This window comes from Hyperolius riggenbachi, chromosome 2 (genome assembly GCF_040937935.1).
Source record: "Hyperolius riggenbachi isolate aHypRig1 chromosome 2, aHypRig1.pri, whole genome shotgun sequence".
NCBI lineage: Eukaryota > Metazoa > Chordata > Amphibia > Anura > Hyperoliidae > Hyperolius > Hyperolius riggenbachi.
Window position 1 is genome coordinate 66,263,347 of NC_090647.1, and position 17,901 is coordinate 66,281,247.

Genomic DNA, 17,901 nt, shown 5'->3' on the forward strand with positions numbered 1-17,901 from the left:
ATAGCCGCAGTGTAACCGTAAAAAACCCAAACAAACATGTGACTTCCGGTCCATTTCCGAGAATAGCAGGGTAACACACAGCAGCCATTACGCTATCCTGCAACGCACGGAGCACTTCCATTGCATCGTGTTGCACTGCAGGTACTGTGGCATGTGTCCTAGGCATTATTGGCCAGTGCAGTGGGGGAGCGGCGGGGGCAATGGGGCATTTGGTCATGTTTACATGCGTTTCTCCTCACTTTGAGGCTCTAAAACCCACCCTTCCTTTATACAGTACTGGGTCAGTTTTCAGAGCCCTAAATGCTTAGAAAATGCCCATATGAACTAGTTTGGAGTGGAGTATCTCTCTATGTTGTGCTTGGTGGATTGTCGCTATTGAAGTACTCCACTCATGCAGGTTATACACTGACTGAGCAGATTGCCAAATGCCACAATTGCTGAAATGTTTACATACAAGCGAAACTCGAAAAATTAGAATATCGTGCAAAAGTCCATTTATTACAGTAAGGCTAAGGTCACACTTGTGGGTGGCTGGATAGTGTAATGGTTAAGGGCTCTGCCTCTGACACGGGAGCCCAGGGTTCGAATCTCGGCTCTGCCTGTTCAGGAAGCCAGCAGGAGATCTTGGGCAAGTCTCCCTAACACTGCTTCTGCCTATAGAGCGCGTCCTAGTGGCTGCAGCTCTGGCGCTTTGAGTCCGCCAGGAGAAAAGCGCGATATAAGTGTTTGTCTTTTGTCTTTTTGTCCATGCAGAAAACCATCAGTTATCTGCCATGGGGGTTTTTTTGCATTTTTTTCCCCAACTTTTGCGTTTTTTACGTGTGCATTTCTATGCATTTTTCATGCATTTCCATTTATTAATCAATATTCATATTTTACAATAAATCATTTTCAAATTAGTTTTTACCTTATTTGTGAAACACATATATGCAGAAAGAATTAACTTGTTGAGCGTTTCAAAAATACATAAAAAAATACACACCAATGCGTTTTTTGTGCAGCCCATAGACTATCATTATATTATTCAAATAAGTGTGACCCTGGCCAAATTTAACTTACCAGTAAAAGGTGAAAGTAATATATGAAATAGACTCATTACATGCAAAGCGAGATATTTCAAGCCGTTATCTGTTATAATTATGATGATTATGGCTGACAGCTTATGAGAAGCCCAAAAATGTCACTTTAATCAGCTAATTCATCCAAAACACCTGCAAAGGGTTCTTGTTTCATATATTAGCTTCACCTTTTATGTTGAATTACTGAAGTAAATGCACGTTATTCTAATTTTTTGTGTTTTACCTGTATATGAGTTTCTATTTACAGTATTTATTTTTTTAATAAGCTGTTTGGAATGCATTTATCTGGAACTTATGTTTAGTACCCCTTTAAGTCATTGTAAATCTCTGCTGGATGCAATTGCAGATCAGAAGGCATTAAAACACCGGCGAGTGAAGCATTATGGGTATGAGTTCCGCTATGATAATAACAACATAGACAAGGACAAGCCTTTACCTGGAGGTAAGTTTGGAAGTATGATGGGTGAGCATTGACCTCTGAATTAGCAAACATCAGCTATTAAAATGAATCTCGGCAATTGATAAGAACCCTTTCATTCTGGGGCGGTGCGTTGTGGCGATTTACCGCACTGCTATCGCAGGGTGGTGAAAGTCTATGGCAGTGATCTGCAAACTTGGCTCTCCAGCTGTTAAGGAACTACACATCCCACAATGCGTTGCGGGAGTCTGGCAGCCACAGCCACGATTCAGAAAGGCAAATGCATTGTGGGACGTGTAGTTCCTTAACAGCTGGGGAGCCAAGTTTGCAGATCACTGGTCTATGGGGAAGATCACATTACCTGCGTAGCGGTGCACCGGAAATGCTTGATCTGATGCGGCTCCAAAACTATGTTACCACGTGTCCCTACGTCACCCTGCAGACCCGAAGTCATTAAAGTCTATGGCGGTGCAGGGATTATAAAAATGTTGGCGGCAGTGATGCAAGGTCGTTACGACGCGCAAGCATATTTTTACAATACACTTCTGTTCACTTCCGCATACCTGAAACAGGAAGTAACCGCAAGCTCGCTTCACTTCCTGCTTGGCGGGATGCCAGAGAATACCATGTAATTATATAGGCCTGTTTTGTGTGGCGGGGCCACCGCACCTTCGCCAATAGTTAGTGTTAAACCGACCTAATGCTGACAGTGACTACTATTTTATGAGATAAACGTGTATGTACTAATAACCAGGCCAGTTTTACTTTTCTGCCTGAAAGAATTATTTTCTAGGCATGGAATTGACGGCTTCTGGGCAAGGAATTGACGGGATTAGATCTGTTGCCTAGGCCAGGTCGGGATTTACCTCACAGGAGCCTATAGGCATAGATGTCCTGGCACCCTAGACTTTCCCTCCATGAACCTGCAAACACTTGCAGAACTGCGCCACAAGTGTTCTGGCTGGCCCTGATGTCACTTCTCCCTTATTTCTCTTAGTGTTAAGTAGCAAGTGGTGCCCTGACTGAAGGGAGATCTAGTCAGTGGAATGCCGAGAGCTGGGCGAGTAACCTCTCATTTACGCTCTGCTCAGGACTCTGCATAGGGAAGGAGAGATGGAAGCACTAGGGAAGGGAGCTGCCTTTCCATCATTAGGTGCCTGTAGGCACATGCCTACAGTGCCTTATAGTAAATCCGGGCCTGGTTTAGGCCAAAGAGGGCTATAGGGAGGCTAAATTCAAGATGAGGAACTAAATAAAGGTTTGTAAGTCTTGAATTGTTGCCCAAACATTTATTATAAGCCAACATTTCCAGAACGAGTGAAGAAAGGCGGGTCTAACATCCTTATCTTCACACCTCCAGCACAGTGTTCTTTTACCCTCGTTAGATCCAGGGCAAGATTTGGGTATATAATACATTCAAGCAACTACTTTGTATTGCGCCAGTTGATATCTCACATTTCTCGAGAGCCAGATCATCTTAAAGAGAACCAGAGACGAAGTACCCTCATGTATTTTCCCATATATATCAATGGGAACATGACAGTAAACACCTACTTTGCTCTTTGTTTCATTATTCACTGCTTAAGGTGCGTACACACACACTACGGCAATGAACGACGGGTCCCTCAGACCCTCCCGCGGGGCAGACGTTCCAGCGACAGTAGTCCGCTGAGCGGATCGTTCAGAAACAGCCTTATCAGTCTGCCAACAGACTGTACACACGCACTACTGTCGCTGGAACGCCCGCCCAGTGGGAGGGTCTGAGGTAGAGGCCTGCAGCGGGTCGGGTACCCGCGGATAACCCGAAATGCGGGTCGGGTTCGGATACCTGAATTAATTTTTGGTGCAGGTAGGGTTGCGGGTAGCGGTCTGCGGGTGCTGGTAGTGAGGAGGGGAAGCAGCGCCAGGAGGGGCAGTTGGGACAGCGACAGGGAGGAGGGCCAGAACTCCCTCACCCGGGTCCCCTCCTTCAGCTCTCTCCCCCTACAGAATAGCGGCGGCGCTGCAGGCGGGCGGGCGGAGGATTACTCACCTGCTAACTTCTGTTCCATGCGCTGGCAGCATCCCCTCGTCACAGGTCTCCGCCTTCAATGCCGCCCAATGTGCTTCCTGATTGGCGGAAGCACAGTGGGCGGCATTGAAGGCGGAGACCTATGACGAGGGGACCGTGCCAGCGCTTGGAACGCGGAAGTTAGCAGGTGAGTAATCGCCCGCACGCAGCGCCGCCACTATTCTTTATGAGGGGACCCAGGTGAGAGGGGGGGGGGGGGGGCTCTGGCCCACAAGGGGGACAACTATGCTAGCTACACTGGGGGACAATTATGCTAGCTACACTGGGGGACAACTATGCTAGCTACACTGGGGGACAACTATGCTAGCTACACTGGGGGACAACTATGCTAGCTACACTGGGGGACAACTATGCTGGCTACACTGGGGGACAACTATGCTAGCTACACTGGGGGACAACTATGCTGGCTACACTGGGGGACAACTATGCTGGCTACACTGGGGGACAACTATGCTGGCTACACTGGGGGACAACTATGCTGGCTACACTGGGGGACAACTATGCTGGCTACACTGGGGGACAACTATGCTGGCTACACTGAGGGACAACTATGCTGGCTACACTGGGGGACAACTATGCTGGCTACACTGGGGACAATTATGCTGGCTACACTGAGGGACAACTATGCTGGCTACACTGGGGACAACTATGCAAATGTGCACTTTAGAAGAAAATTTTAAAAAGCGGGTAGCGGGCCTGCGGGTCGGGTGCGGGTAGCGGTTCTTCGGGTGCGGGTCGGGTTGCGGGTATTAAATTCACCAAAAAGCGGTGCGGGTAGCGGGTCGCGGGTTGGGTGCGGGTATGAAAAAGTGGACCCGCGCAGGCCTCTAGTCTGAGGGACCATCGTTCATTACCATAGTGCGTGTGTACGCACCTTTAGACTGCCTGTTATCAGGTCTGATAAGAATCCCCGACTGAGCATTCAGTCTAGCTTTGCCCGGAATGTTATAGATGAGTCAGTCTTCTGTGATGTATTTTCAAGCCCAAGCCTGCCCCCTTCTGGCTCTGCTTTCCTGCTATGTATCTTCCTAGCAGGAAAGCAGAGCCAGAAGGGGGCAGGTTTGGGCTTAAAAAGACATCACAGAAGACTGACTCAGTTATAATCATTCCGGGCAAAGCTAGACTGAATGCTCAGTCGGGGATTCTTATCAGAGCTTATTCAGGCAGTCTAAGCAGTGAATAATGAAACAAAGAACAGGGTAGGTGTTTACTGTCATGTTCCCATTGCTGTATATGGGAAAATACATAAGGGTGCTTCGTCTCTGGTTCTCTTTAACCTCCCTGGCGTTCTATTAAGATCACCAGGGCGGCTGCGGGAGGTTTTTTTTTAAAAATGAAAGTTGGCTGCATGGAAGCCCACTAGAGGGCGCTCCTGATGCGTACTTCTGATCGCCTCCAGCGATCAGAAGTAACAAGGAAGGCCGTGATGAGCGGCCTTCCTTGTTTCGCTTTCCTCATCGCCATGGCGACGAGCGGAGTGACGTCATGGACGTCAGCCGACGTCCTGACGTCAGCCGCCTCCGATCCAGCCCTTAGCGCAGGCCGGAACTGATTGGTTCGGCTGCGCAGGGCTCGGGAGGCTGGGGGGACCCTCTTTCGCCGCTGCTTGCGGCGGATCGCCTCAGAGCGGCGGCGATCAGGTAGCACATGCGGCTGGCAAAGTGCCGGCTGCGTGTGCACCTTTTTATTTGGAGAAAATCGGCCCAGCAGGGTCTGAGCGGCACCCTCCGGCAGTAATGGACGAGCTGAGCTCGTCCATACCGCTCAGGAGGTTAAACACCTTCTCCCAACCCCAAGAACAAGCAAAAAAGTGTCACACATGTGGTATCTCTATTCTTCAAACATGTTGTACAGAAGTGTCAATGCTATGTTTCAAATATATAGATACAGTAATTTGGTTTTAATGTGTTATTATCAATGAAACCTGTAATTCCTTTTGGTCAGTGGGCATTATAATTGTGTCTTCGCTTGCACTGCAGCATTTCATTCACTGTTTACACAGTAATCTGTCTTTTCACAGGTCTTCCAGAGTCCTGCAGTGCTGTGCTGGACAGATGCCTACAGCAAGGCCTTATAAAACACAGGCCTGACCAGTTAACCGTAAACCAGTATGAGCCAGGGCAAGGTGAGTCTGAGGAGAGAGTGGGTGAGCCAAGGTTTCTTCCATGCAGCTATCTACAGATGCTACATGCTGCTTTTAAACCAATAAAAGAGCTTTATATACACTTCTGATAGTGCTGACTCAACTGTGGAAGACGTTCTGGAGTGTCTGAGTGTGCACTGGGAGTCACAGCACATCACACATCCCCTCCTTGGGTGCTACTGAACCTTTATTTTCAAATAAAATATTGCCGCCATATATTGGACTAGGGACATATTTTAAATGTCGTAATAACCGGGACAAATGGGCAAATAAAATGTGTGAGTTTTATCCACAGTAGCATGTTTTATTTTAAAACTATATTGGTCGAAACCTGAGAAATAATGAATTTTCTCTGTTTTTTTTTATCATTATTCCTATAAAAATGCAGTTAGAATAAAATAATTCTTAGCAAAATGTACCACCCAAAGAAAGCCTAAATGGTGGTGAACAAAAAACAAGATATAGATCATTTTGTTGTGATAAGTAGTGATAAGGATATTGGCGAATGAAAGGGAGAAGTGCGGAAATGTGAAAATTGCTCTGGTCAATAAGAGGAAAAAACCCTCAGTGCTCAACTAGTTAAAGGACAATTGAAGTGAGAGGTATATAGAGGCTGCCATATTTATTTCCTTTTAAGCAATACCAGTTGCCTGGCTATCCTGCGGATCCCTTGCCTGTAATGCTTTTAGCCATAGACCCTGAACAAGCATGCAGCAGATCAGGTGTTTCTGACATTATTGTCAAATCTGACAAGATTATCTGCATGCTTGTTTCTGGTGTGATTCAGGCGCTACTGCAGCCAAATAGACCAGCAGGGCTGCCAGGCAACTGGTATTGCTTAAAAGGAAATAAATATGACAGCCTCCATAGTCTTCTCACGTCAGTTGTCCTTTAAAGGGGAACTGAAGAGAGAGGTATATGGAGGCTGTCATGTTTATTTCCTTTTAATCAATACAAGTTGCCTGGCAGCCCTGCTGGTCTATTTCTCTGCAGTAGTATCTGATTAAAACCAAAAACAAGCATGCAGCTAGTCTTGTCAGATCAGACTTATAAGTCTGAACCACTGAAACACCTGATCTGCTGCATGCTTGTTCAGGGGCTATGGCTAATAGTATTAGAGACAGAGGATCAGCGGGGCTGCCAGGCAACTGGTATTGTCTAAAAGGAAATAAACATGACAGCCTCCATATACCTCTCTCTTCAGTTCCCCTTTAAATCAGGGATTCCGTTCAGTTGTAAAGAGAAGGTGAACTGGGTTATATCAGGATTGGGAATGGTGGAGAGGCAGTACCTCTCTGAGATTGTAGAATCCAGTGAGATGATTAAATATCTCAGGAGGGTGGTAGCAGGATTTGATTAGTAAGTAATTTTCTGAAATGACACAATGGGGTTGTTTTATCAATGAGTGGTAATATTACTGTGCATGCACAGCGCGCATCAATATTACCATTACTTACACATAGAAGTACCGTGAGATACGCTGCTAGCGTGACCCACGTACTCAAGTAGCACCACCGTTACTATGGTAACACGCACAGGAACAGTAATATTAACGCTCATTGATAAATCAACCCCATCGTGGGTAGTGGCTGCTAAAGTTGGTAGAAAAAGTGCCTCTATGCTGAGTAGCTTAAACACTCTATGCAGTGCAGACCTTCGTTTATTTTGGTCAAGAAGTAGCAGATGGTCTTCTGTATTAAAGGACCACTATCACAAAAAAAAATTAAATTGTAAAATACATGAAAACACATAAATAAAAAGTATGTTTCTCCCAGAGTAAAATGAGCCGTAAATGACTTTTCTCCTATGTTGCTGTCACTTACAATAGGTAGTAGAAATCTGACAGAACTGACATTTTTTGGGACTAGCCCATCTCCTCATGGGGGATCCTCTGGGTTTTCTTTATTCTCAAAAGCACTTTGTGAATGGCAGTTGCTCAGACCAACTGCCAGAATAATGGGCAAACAGGTGGTGGGGGGCTGCATCTTTGTATCGGTCCTTTCCAGGGAGAGCTTTTGTAAAGAATAAATTAAATACTGAAAACCCCATGTGGAGATGGACTAGTCAGAAACCTGTCAGTTACACCAGAATTCTGCTAACTACTGTAAGTGACAGCAACATAGGAGGAAAGCAATTTATAGCTCATTTTACTTTGGAAGAAACATACTTCTTATTTGTATGTGTTTACATGTATTCTAAATTTAAATTATTTTTGCCATAGTGGTCCTTTAAAGCCAGTGTGTAAAACAGTAAGGAGTCTATGGGCAAGGTTTCCTAAGGATTCTGGTCGCCCATGGAGCGTGCCCTAAGTTGCTGCAGCTCTGGCGCATGGAGTCTGCCAGGAGAAAAGCACAATATAAGTGTTATTTGTCTTATATCTGTTAATTTATCTGTGGTGGAAAATGTTAATGTGTGTCTACCCTTCCCCAGGTATTCCTCCGCATATAGATACTCACTCAGCATTTGAAGATGAAATCACCTCTTTGAGTTTAGGATCGGAGGTAAGTACTGAGCTGTGAATTCGCTGAATGTCTCTGTGTTCTCACCTGCTGTATACAAGCTTTGTAATTTCCTGCGATAGGGAGAGAAGCAACGTGGTCCAAGGACTACTTCACATCTGAATTGGCGTTGGTGATGGATCAACGCATACGTTCTGATAGCTGTGTTTTCATGTGTTTTTATATGCATTGTGGTGCGTTGCACTGCGAGTTACCGCAATGAGTATGCGTTTTCTATCCATCACCGCGCATAGGAAAACGTAGGGAAATTTATTATTTTATGATTTTCATTTGTAACTGTGCGTTGAAATGTTTTAAAAACGCTTGCTCTTCTTGGAGCTTGCGTTTTACATTGACTTTCATTGAAACACGTAACACAAGCGTTGCACGATAGAAAGCTCCGGTACACATCAAACTGCAACGCACAAAAATTGAGCGTTAGATGTGAAAGGTAAAATTAAAGTCTATGGACTTTCATTTTACCTTGGAAAATGCACACAATGGCTGTTATATCAAAATGGCCAAAACATCCCTGAGGTGAAAGGGGCCTAAGGAACAGAATGGTGTCCGTAAGCCTTTGCCATACTGCATCTACAAAGCAAGCCGAAAAGGGATACCGTATATACTCGCGTATAAGCCGACTCGCGTATAAGCCGACCCCCCAACATTTACCCCAGAAAGCAGGAAAAAATGACTGACTCGCAAATAAAGTCGAGGGTAAGAAATGCCGCTGCTCCTAACAGAGGGGTGGTTGTTGCATTTCATATAGGGGTGGTTATTGCATTTCAAATGGGGTTTATTGTTGCTGGGAAGGGGACTTCCCCTCCCAGCAGCAATAATACCCATATGAAATGTAAGAACCATTACTATATGAAATGCAACAACCACCCCTATATCATTCTATATTCTTCCTTTGTGCTGAATTGATTATATTGCAACATCTTTAAGGAGCCAAACTTGTGCTTGTTTGCTAAAAAATTTTACCTGTCTGTCTGCTTATGTAACAACATGCTGTGAGAGTTTCAATGCAGAAGCTGATATATTAAAACTCACCTCCCAAACATCTTTGAAGCGCCAAACCACTGTGCCTGTGTTTTATGACCTCCTTATCTGCCTGTCTGTTTATGCTCCAACACCTTGTCCTCTGACTAATCAACAGATGTCTGGGCCATATATCCTACCTTTCTGGAGTGTAGTGATGTTTTTCTTTCAAGTGGAGGGATACCATGCCCAGGGAAGAGCACTGCAGGAGGGATCTATGTGTCCCAGATGTCCGGGGAAGTGCAGAGCTGGATGGATGGTCAGAATAACAGCAGAAGAGCTCATCCGTGCACACAATCTCCCACTTCCTGCTGTGACAGGAAGCATGAGATACATGTGCACGGAGGATCTCTTTTGCTATTATTCTGACCATCCATCCAGTTCTGCACCTCCCCGGACATCAGGGACACATAGATCGCTCCTGCAGTGCTCTTCCCTGGGCATTGGATCGCATCCGTGTTGATTGCTCTCCCTCGGGCATCGGATCGGATACCTCCTGCAGTGCTCTCCCCAGGCATCAGATCGCGCCTGTGCTGATTCCATGCGTAGGCAGAAACAGAGGACATCCTCCTGCACATCAGCTGTTGGCCATTAACAGTGCAGACACCCGAAAAGCTCACCCGCTGCACAGCCCGCAAGACTTCACCTCTCCACTCGGCAATCCTCCATGCAGGTCAGTCCGCACACCTCTCACCACAGATACCACCTTAGCAAGTTGGCGACTCGCACATAGGCCGAGGGGGTGACTTTTCAGCACATTTTTTGTGCTGAAAAATTCGGCCTATATGCGAGTATATACGGTAGTATAAATGGAAAAACACATCAATCATGGTCTAAAAATAAACAAAAGCAAATTGTGTTTTAAAAATAAATAAATCTAAAGCAAGATTTACCTCTTGGGGGCAGCGCTGCTCTGGCACAATTTCTTTTTCTTTTCTAATGGCTGGTGCATACCTAGGGTGGCCACTTGCAGAACCCCAAAAAGGAGGACATCACACCCTAAAAAGGAGGACATCTTACCGAGGACAGTGGCGCACTTTGGCAGACAATTTCCCCACAAAATGCAATCTCATTGGCAGACAATTTCCCCACAAAATGCAATCTCATTGGCAGACGATTTCCCCACAAAATGCAATCTCATTGGCAGACGATTTCCCCACAAAATGCAATCTCATTGGCAGACGATTTCCCCACAAAATGCAATCTCATTGGCAGACAATTTCCCCACAAAATGCAATCTCATTGGCAAACAATTTCCCCACAAAATGCAATCTCATTGGCAGACGATTTCCCCACAAAATGCAATCTCATTGGCAGACGATTTCCCCACAAATGCAATCTTATTGGCAGATTTCCCCACAAATGCAATCTTATTGGCAGATTTCCCCACAAATGCAATGTTATTGGCAGATTTCCCCACAAATGCAATGTTATTGGCAGATTTCCCCACAAAGCAATCTTATTGGCAGATTTCCTCACAAAATGCAATCTCATTGGCAGACGATTTCCCCACAAAATGCAATCTCATTGGCAGATGATTTCCCCACAAAATGCAATCTCATTGGCAGATGATTTCCCCACAAAATGCAATCTCATTGGCAGACAATTTCCCCCCAAAATGCAATCTCATTGACAAAAGAGTTCCCCACAAAATGCAATCTCATTGACAAAAGAGTTCCCCACAAAATGCAATCTCATTGGCAGAAGAGTTCCCCACAAAATGCAATCTCATTGGCAGATTTCCCCACAAATACAATCTCATTGGCAGAAGAGTTCCCCACAAAATGCAATCTCATTGAACTGACCAGAGACTCTCTGGCAGAGAATGGTGGACTGGAGTGACCTCCTGAAGTGACCACGAACGGCAGGCTCTCACTCACTGCGGATGGCCACCCTACTGCTGGCTTACTAGGCTAGCAGGCCTAGTAATCTGGCAAGACAAGTGCGGAGCGACTGGCAGTGGCTTTGGCTGCGTAGTTAATGGGTCTCTCTGGGTCGCGCGCATCGTCAGGTCGGCTCCTCCCCCCGCCTAGCGTGATGGTCATGGACAGCCCGCCTCCCTCCCGCTGCGCCGACGTCTACGTGTGTCACACATGTAACGTGTGACATCATGCGTACTGTACAGCGTACAGGCAGCGCCAGCGTTAGAGGGAGATGGAGGAGATCGGGCCGAAAAGGAGGACATTTGGCTGTCCTCCCTTGCCTACCGCCGGACGGAGGACCACAGGTCCAAAAACCGGACTGTCCGGCGGAAATCCGGACGGATGGCCACCCTATGCATACCAGAAGAGCTTTTCTGAGCGCGTTGTGATTTTAAAAGCTGCTGCTAATGTTATCCTATGTGTGTGTGCACACTGGAGTGATGTGATTTTGTTAAATACCCCCATAGCATTGCATTAGCAAGAGCTTTTAAAATCTCTAGCGTTTAAAAAGCTCTTGTGATGTGCACCAGCCTTAACACTGATCATTGTGATTGGCTCACAGGGACAGGAGCCAATGAAATTGGTTCCTGACTGATGCACAGAACTCAGCTGTCATTAAAGGGACTCCGAGCATCTCTCATGGGTATGCCTTTTAGCCAGACGACTTCCAACAAGTCGTGCTATGACCCCTCAGGAGGAGCCTCTTGCAATGGCTGTGCATGTCACTTCCTCTTCCTGCTGGGTGACCCAGAAGTTATAACGTAGCGAAGATTGCAGCCACGATTTTTAAATTTAAATCGAACGAAAACTGTTTGGTGTAGAACGGCGATTCAGGCATCAAATGAAAGAGGAGAGCAAAAGCTACAGAAAGGTATGCATCTTTAAGTACTTTGCAGTACTGGTCGGAGTCTCTAGGCATACCCATTAGAGGTGCTCAGAGTGCCTTTAAGCAGTTTAGTTAGGTAAGTGGCGATGAAGCTTGTAATAGGGTCAATCAGAATCGGCAGGAAGTAAATTTCATTGGCCCAAATCAAAGCTGCATGCCGGCAAGCATGATGTGTGCCTCTCATCTCTACTGCTGACTATTTTTGTTGGTGGAATTGAAGATAATTGTTGGGGTTTTTTTTGCTTTTTTTGGGTGGGAGATATTTTGAAAATAATAAGCACAAGAAGGGGAACTCTATCAGTACCCCGAAAAGCTGTGTAACATTTGTGTTACAACACAAAGCATGCAGGTAAAAAGTGATTTAAGGAGAACCCGAAGCATCTACAATGTCAAAAAGTAAATCCGTAAGAATAGGGAAGCTGGGACTCTCCTTGAAGTCATTGGGAATTGCTAGAAAAAAATGAAGCAGATACTTACCTATAAGTATCTGGGTGCTATAGAGCCTTCCTGGTCCCCTCCATTAAGCGCTGGCTACCCCTTTTGAAACCCCCTCTGTTGGGAACTTTCGAAGTCTTAGGGAGCGGCCGTCTTTGGGAGCACTCTCCAATAGTAGAACCGCACACCAGGCGTGTGAATGCTGGTGCCAAGCTCCCAGGCTGCTCAATACAAAAATGCGAAGAAGTATTACGCACACAGACTTGCAGGAACAACAAGTGCCAGAATGTATTGTCCCATCACATACACGTGCAATCAGTTTTTCCATTAACCTCCAGGACAGGTCCACCACGAGAACGACAGGCTCCTCCCAGGAACAGGAAACGTCCAGATAGAGTACTCTATAAATCTTTGTCCAACCCCTTGATCCTCAGTTGACGTTTCCTGTTCCAGGGAACAAGGAGTGCTCTTGTCGCTCGCCGGTCCTTCAGACCAGGTGTGTTTGGGACCCGGTTGGCGGCGGATGGTGGACCTGCCTAGAGAGGTATTGGGGTCTGGTGGGGAGAAAGCGATGGTTACCTTCTCCCATGGCTGTCCTGGCTGCCCGAGTTGCGGTGGATCCGGAGGACACGCGCGGCGTCCATGATTCCCCTGGAGCGGAGGCTAATGGCGCGCAGGAAGTGACGTGGATAGTCATGCGGGCCTCCAGAGGGTAGGCAGCTGATTGCCCTCAATGGCGGCGTACGCGTGACGTACTTCCGCCCTTACGCAGCGTCACTTCCGGGCGCGTGGGGAAGAGACGCCGGAAGCCTGCATGGTTCGGCAGTTCGTGTGCTGAACGGAGCGGGATGGACGCTAAGCAGGAGCCAGGAAAGGTAAGCGTGGCGGAGGCTTGGTGACCTATATGGTATGAGCTGTACGCCCTATGCCGCGTCTGTACTGAGGTCTGTTATTAATTTTGAGACTATGCAGTATAATATAACAGCCTGCTTAGCGTCTGATCTGAGGTCTGTATAACTATGCATAGAATAGAATGCTGGTACAGATTATTCAGGGAGATATAAGGAGATGTGTATATATATGGTTGGATATTAATGCCTCATAGATATATATGGGTATATATGTGTAAATCATTAGTGTATGGGCAGCATAACAGTTATATGATTGGCCTTTATGATATACTCCCTTGACGACTATATGCAAAGAAAATATATATTATAGATATCAGATGGATTATATGTATATGATATGTCTATACATGTTCCTTCCTTCCTGGTCTCAGGGTTGCTATCACTCTTGATATTTGTGCACCAGGGTGTTTTCCCTTTTGTTTGAGAAAGAGGGATGACATTAATTTTGTTGTTTGATTATGTTATAGGGCCCGGAGTCTACTAAGCCGACAAAGCCAAGAAGGCGGTGCCCGCTCTGTGGTGCAAAGATGGCCCATAATTATAATGTGCAGTTTTTCCAACCTTGTTTAGTAAAGCTAATACAGGGACAATCAGGGGGTTTAAAGGAAGAATTAATGTCAGCTATTAAAAGGGAAATGGCTGACACAATTAAATCATTAAAGAAAGTATTTGCCTCTGCTATCCCCCCAGCAGCAAAGGCAGTAATTCCAGGTACGAGTACGACCATGCCGGCCGTGGAGATACCAAATGCTGAGTCTCAGCCTATTAAACATAAAAGTGAAAAGAGAAATATTGTATCTTCCTCTGAGGAAGAAGATATGGAGGGTGAAGAGGAAGATAATGATGAATCAGACTCTTCTGCTAAAAATATGGACAGCCAGACTAAGATTAAGAAGATATCCAGGTTTAGATTCCGGCTGATGAGACTTAGCAGCTTATCTTGGCTATTAATAAAACTTTAGATATTGAATCCAAGAAGTCGGAAGAGGTATCTATGCATGATAGGTTATATCAGGGAAGGAAGCCAAAAGAATCTTTGACTTTCCCTATACACAGATCTACAAAGAATACCATATTAAGTCAGTGGAAATACCCGGACAGAAAGTTGTTTATGTCAAAGGGATTTATGAAAGGGTTTCAGTTTACAGAGGAAGATGTTAAGACTTGGGATTGATGTCCTAAACTTGATACAGCATTCTCACAGGTTAATAAAGACAACGAATTAGCTTTTGAGGATCTGTGGTATGTGAAAGATCCACAAGATAAGAAAGTAGAATCTGCCCTTAGAGGCCTGAACAGCAGCAGGTGCAAAGTTTAGACCAGCAGCAGCTACAACATGTGTAGCAAGAGTTCTATCCCTATAGGTTAAAAAAGTAGAAGAAAAAGTGGATAAGGGAGCTTCTAAGGAAAAAGATTCTAGAATCATTAGAAGTAGTTTCCAAAGCCACAGACTATATAACAAACGCAAATCGGCAAGGGGGTACAAGGTCAGGGAAGCTGATGGACCTGGCCATGAACATATTAACAATAGCAGAGAAAAACTTCCTTTCATTGTCAGCAATACATCTGAAGAGGTCATTGAACACGATGGCAGACTTTCTGAGCAGACACAGAATGTCAAAAACACAAATGGAGATATCAAAGAGGATGTTCAGAAAATTTACCAAGCAGTGGGGTCGGCCGCGTTTAGACATGTTTGCAAACAAGGAAGACACAGAGTGCAGGAGGTTTTACTCCTTGAATCCAAACGAGGTATGGTAAATAGGAAAGTTCCTAGTTGGGATTTATCCTTAGTTTTGAAGGTATTGGAAAAGAGAGCCCTTTGAACGCGTACATGTGAATTTGGCGCTGGTAGACTTAGGCGCAGGATCCAGCTGTTATATGGCTGGTCCTGCTTCTGCACAAGTCCGGGGCGTTTTAATTACTATTCCCCCTCCAGGCCGCCAGGGATAGTGGGGGAATGAAATAATTCGGCTTCCAGCGATTGCTGGAGGCCGAATTATTGTGTTTTTTTAAGCAACTTCGGCTCCGTCTTCTGACGGGGCCGACCTTCCCCACTGAGCGCCGCTATAGACTGATTCCCATTACAGTCTATGGCGGCGCTGGCTGCGCCCAAAGTTAGCAGCGCTGAAAAGCACTGCTCCGCTTTGAACCCATATCAGAAATTCCCTTCAGACTCCTAACAAGGAAGATTGTATTTCTCATAACTATTACCTCGGCTAGACTGGTGAGTGAGTTAGAGGCCCTATGTTGCGACGAACCTTTTTGTATAAAGGATGAAGTAATACTGAAGACCTGTGATGATTTTCTGCCTAAAGTAGCTACAAATTTTCATAGATCTCAAGACATTGTATTACCGTCATTTGAAGAAGAGCCGGGGTTAGATGTCAGAAGAGGTCTTATATGCTATTTAGAGAGGGGTAGCGGAGTTTAGGAGTTCTAGAGCCTTGCTAGTCAACACTTCAGGTGCTACAAGATGCGGAAAGATGTCAAAAATATCTATAGCTAAATGGGTAAAGCTATGCATAGAGGAAGCCTATAGGATTACAGGAAATACTGTGTTAGATACAGTTAGAGCCCATTCAGCCAGAGCAGCAGCCACTTCATGGGCTTACAGAGCGGGTGCTACGCCAGAAGAAATCTGCAGAGCGGCTACATGTTTAAGTCTAAGCACCTTCTCTAGACACTACAGAATGAACCTGATGTCTGCAAGGCAGCAATCATTTAGAAGGAAAATCCTGCAGGCAGTCAGCCCACCCAAAATTGGTAAGATTCTTGCTCATCTTCTCGTGGTGGACCTGTCCTGGAGGTTAATGGAAAAACCAATGTTAGTTACCTGGTAACATCCTTTTTAGTAACCTCCAGGACAGGTCCGTAACCCACCCAAGTAAAGGATTTATATGTATATATAAGTACAGGAAAAGTATATGTATATGCAGTATGAATATTAAAACCCCTTTGTTTTTAGGAACAGTACTTGGAATTGACTGAGGATCAAGGGGTTGGACAAAGATTTATAGAGTACTCTATCTGGACGTTTCCTGTTCCTGGGAGGAGCCTGTCGTTCTCGTGGTGGACCTGTCCTGGAGGTTACTAAAAAGGATGTTACCAGGTAACTAACATTGGTTTCAGACCTGCAAAGCCAACGGATCGTTTTGGGGCCACTTAGGGTCCCCTTTGTCAAGGCAAGGAGCAGAAAGACATATATACATTGTACGTTGCCCAGGTATTTTGCTGGTCTTGGCTCCGACCCACTTTTTCTAACCCTAACACACAATTACTCAATGACCTAGTTTTTGAGCTTTGCTGTCTTTGGCATCAAAATTTTCATTGAAATGAAACAAATCTCATTGGCTGTTTGTGGCTCCACTCTCTTTTCTGAATTTGAACCCCAGTCACCCAATGACCAACTGTACCAGGTTTGAGGCTTATGCTATTAACAGTGCCAGAATGGCAGCAATTAAATATTCCCCTTGAAAATATGTGAATTTTGATTTGCTTTTGTAGGCTCCACCCACTTCTCTGAATATTAATCCCAGTCACCCAGTGACCAACTGCACAAAGTTTGAGAACCCTGCCATTAACAGTGTAAGAATGGCTGACGTTTACATTTTCTCGGTGAAATTTTATTTGTCCCTGCCCACTTTTTGGTTATGGGAATAAAAAGTATCCTATATGTTATTCCAGGTAATGTACTATCTGTGAGCCAAATTTCATTCAAATCTGTTCAGCCATTGTTGTGTGATTGACTAACAAACATCCAAACATCCAAACTTTCAAATTTCTAATAGTAAGATTTACTTTTTGACCCGGGCTTAGACTCAGATACACCTTAATAGTGAATACTGCAAATTGTGTGTTCTGGTGGGTTGAGTGTGAAGTATCCTCTGGGTTACTTGCAGACTGCAGATGTTGATCAGTGTTAATTTTACAGATTGTCATGGATTTCAAGAATCCAGAGGGCTCCAGTGTGTCAGTTCTGGTGCCCCGCCGCAGCCTGCTAGTCATGGGTGGAGAATCTCGATATCTTTGGACTCATGGGTATGTAAGTTTATTATGTGACTAGTGACCTTAGCCCGCCTGTCTTTACTTCGCCACGTGCGCACACATGCTGGCCACTTCTGGCCCTGCCCTCCCCCGGCTCTCGGCAGTGTCTCTGTGTCTGTCCCTGCACATGCGCAGTGCTAAAAAGCACTGACACACGGACGGACGCAGCGACACTTGCATTTTATTGTATAGGATTATCAAGTCTGATGTAATGCACAGATTGACAGGCAACCAAATCAATATAAAGCTGTTCATACAGGAGTGAATGTGTAGTCTTACTTTCACTCTTGCAAATTCGCCAAACACTTTCTAATTAGAGTACTGATATAGGACATGTTTTGTGAGCACATTACCTCTTCATCAGGTCCTTTACAAGTGGCTATAAAAGCATGTATATACATTAGACCAATCAGAGGGCATCAAAGCTGCTAGCCAATCAGACTGTGGTCC

At 45.3% G+C, this 17,901-nt stretch overlaps 1 protein-coding gene across 2 annotated transcripts in view; it reads left to right on the forward strand.

The window, feature by feature from the left end:
• The window catches only part of ALKBH8 (alkB homolog 8, tRNA methyltransferase), a 45,203-nt gene that overhangs the window by 14,428 nt on the left and 12,874 nt on the right, over positions 1–17,901 (forward strand). For both annotated transcript variants that reach the window (XM_068266863.1, XM_068266864.1), the window contains exons 5-8: positions 1,426–1,521; positions 5,589–5,693; positions 8,142–8,212; positions 17,339–17,445. In XM_068266863.1, coding sequence (XP_068122964.1) covers positions 1,426–1,521; positions 5,589–5,693; positions 8,142–8,212; positions 17,339–17,445 — 379 coding nt within the window. The remainder of the gene's footprint in view (positions 1–1,425; positions 1,522–5,588; positions 5,694–8,141; positions 8,213–17,338; positions 17,446–17,901) is intronic.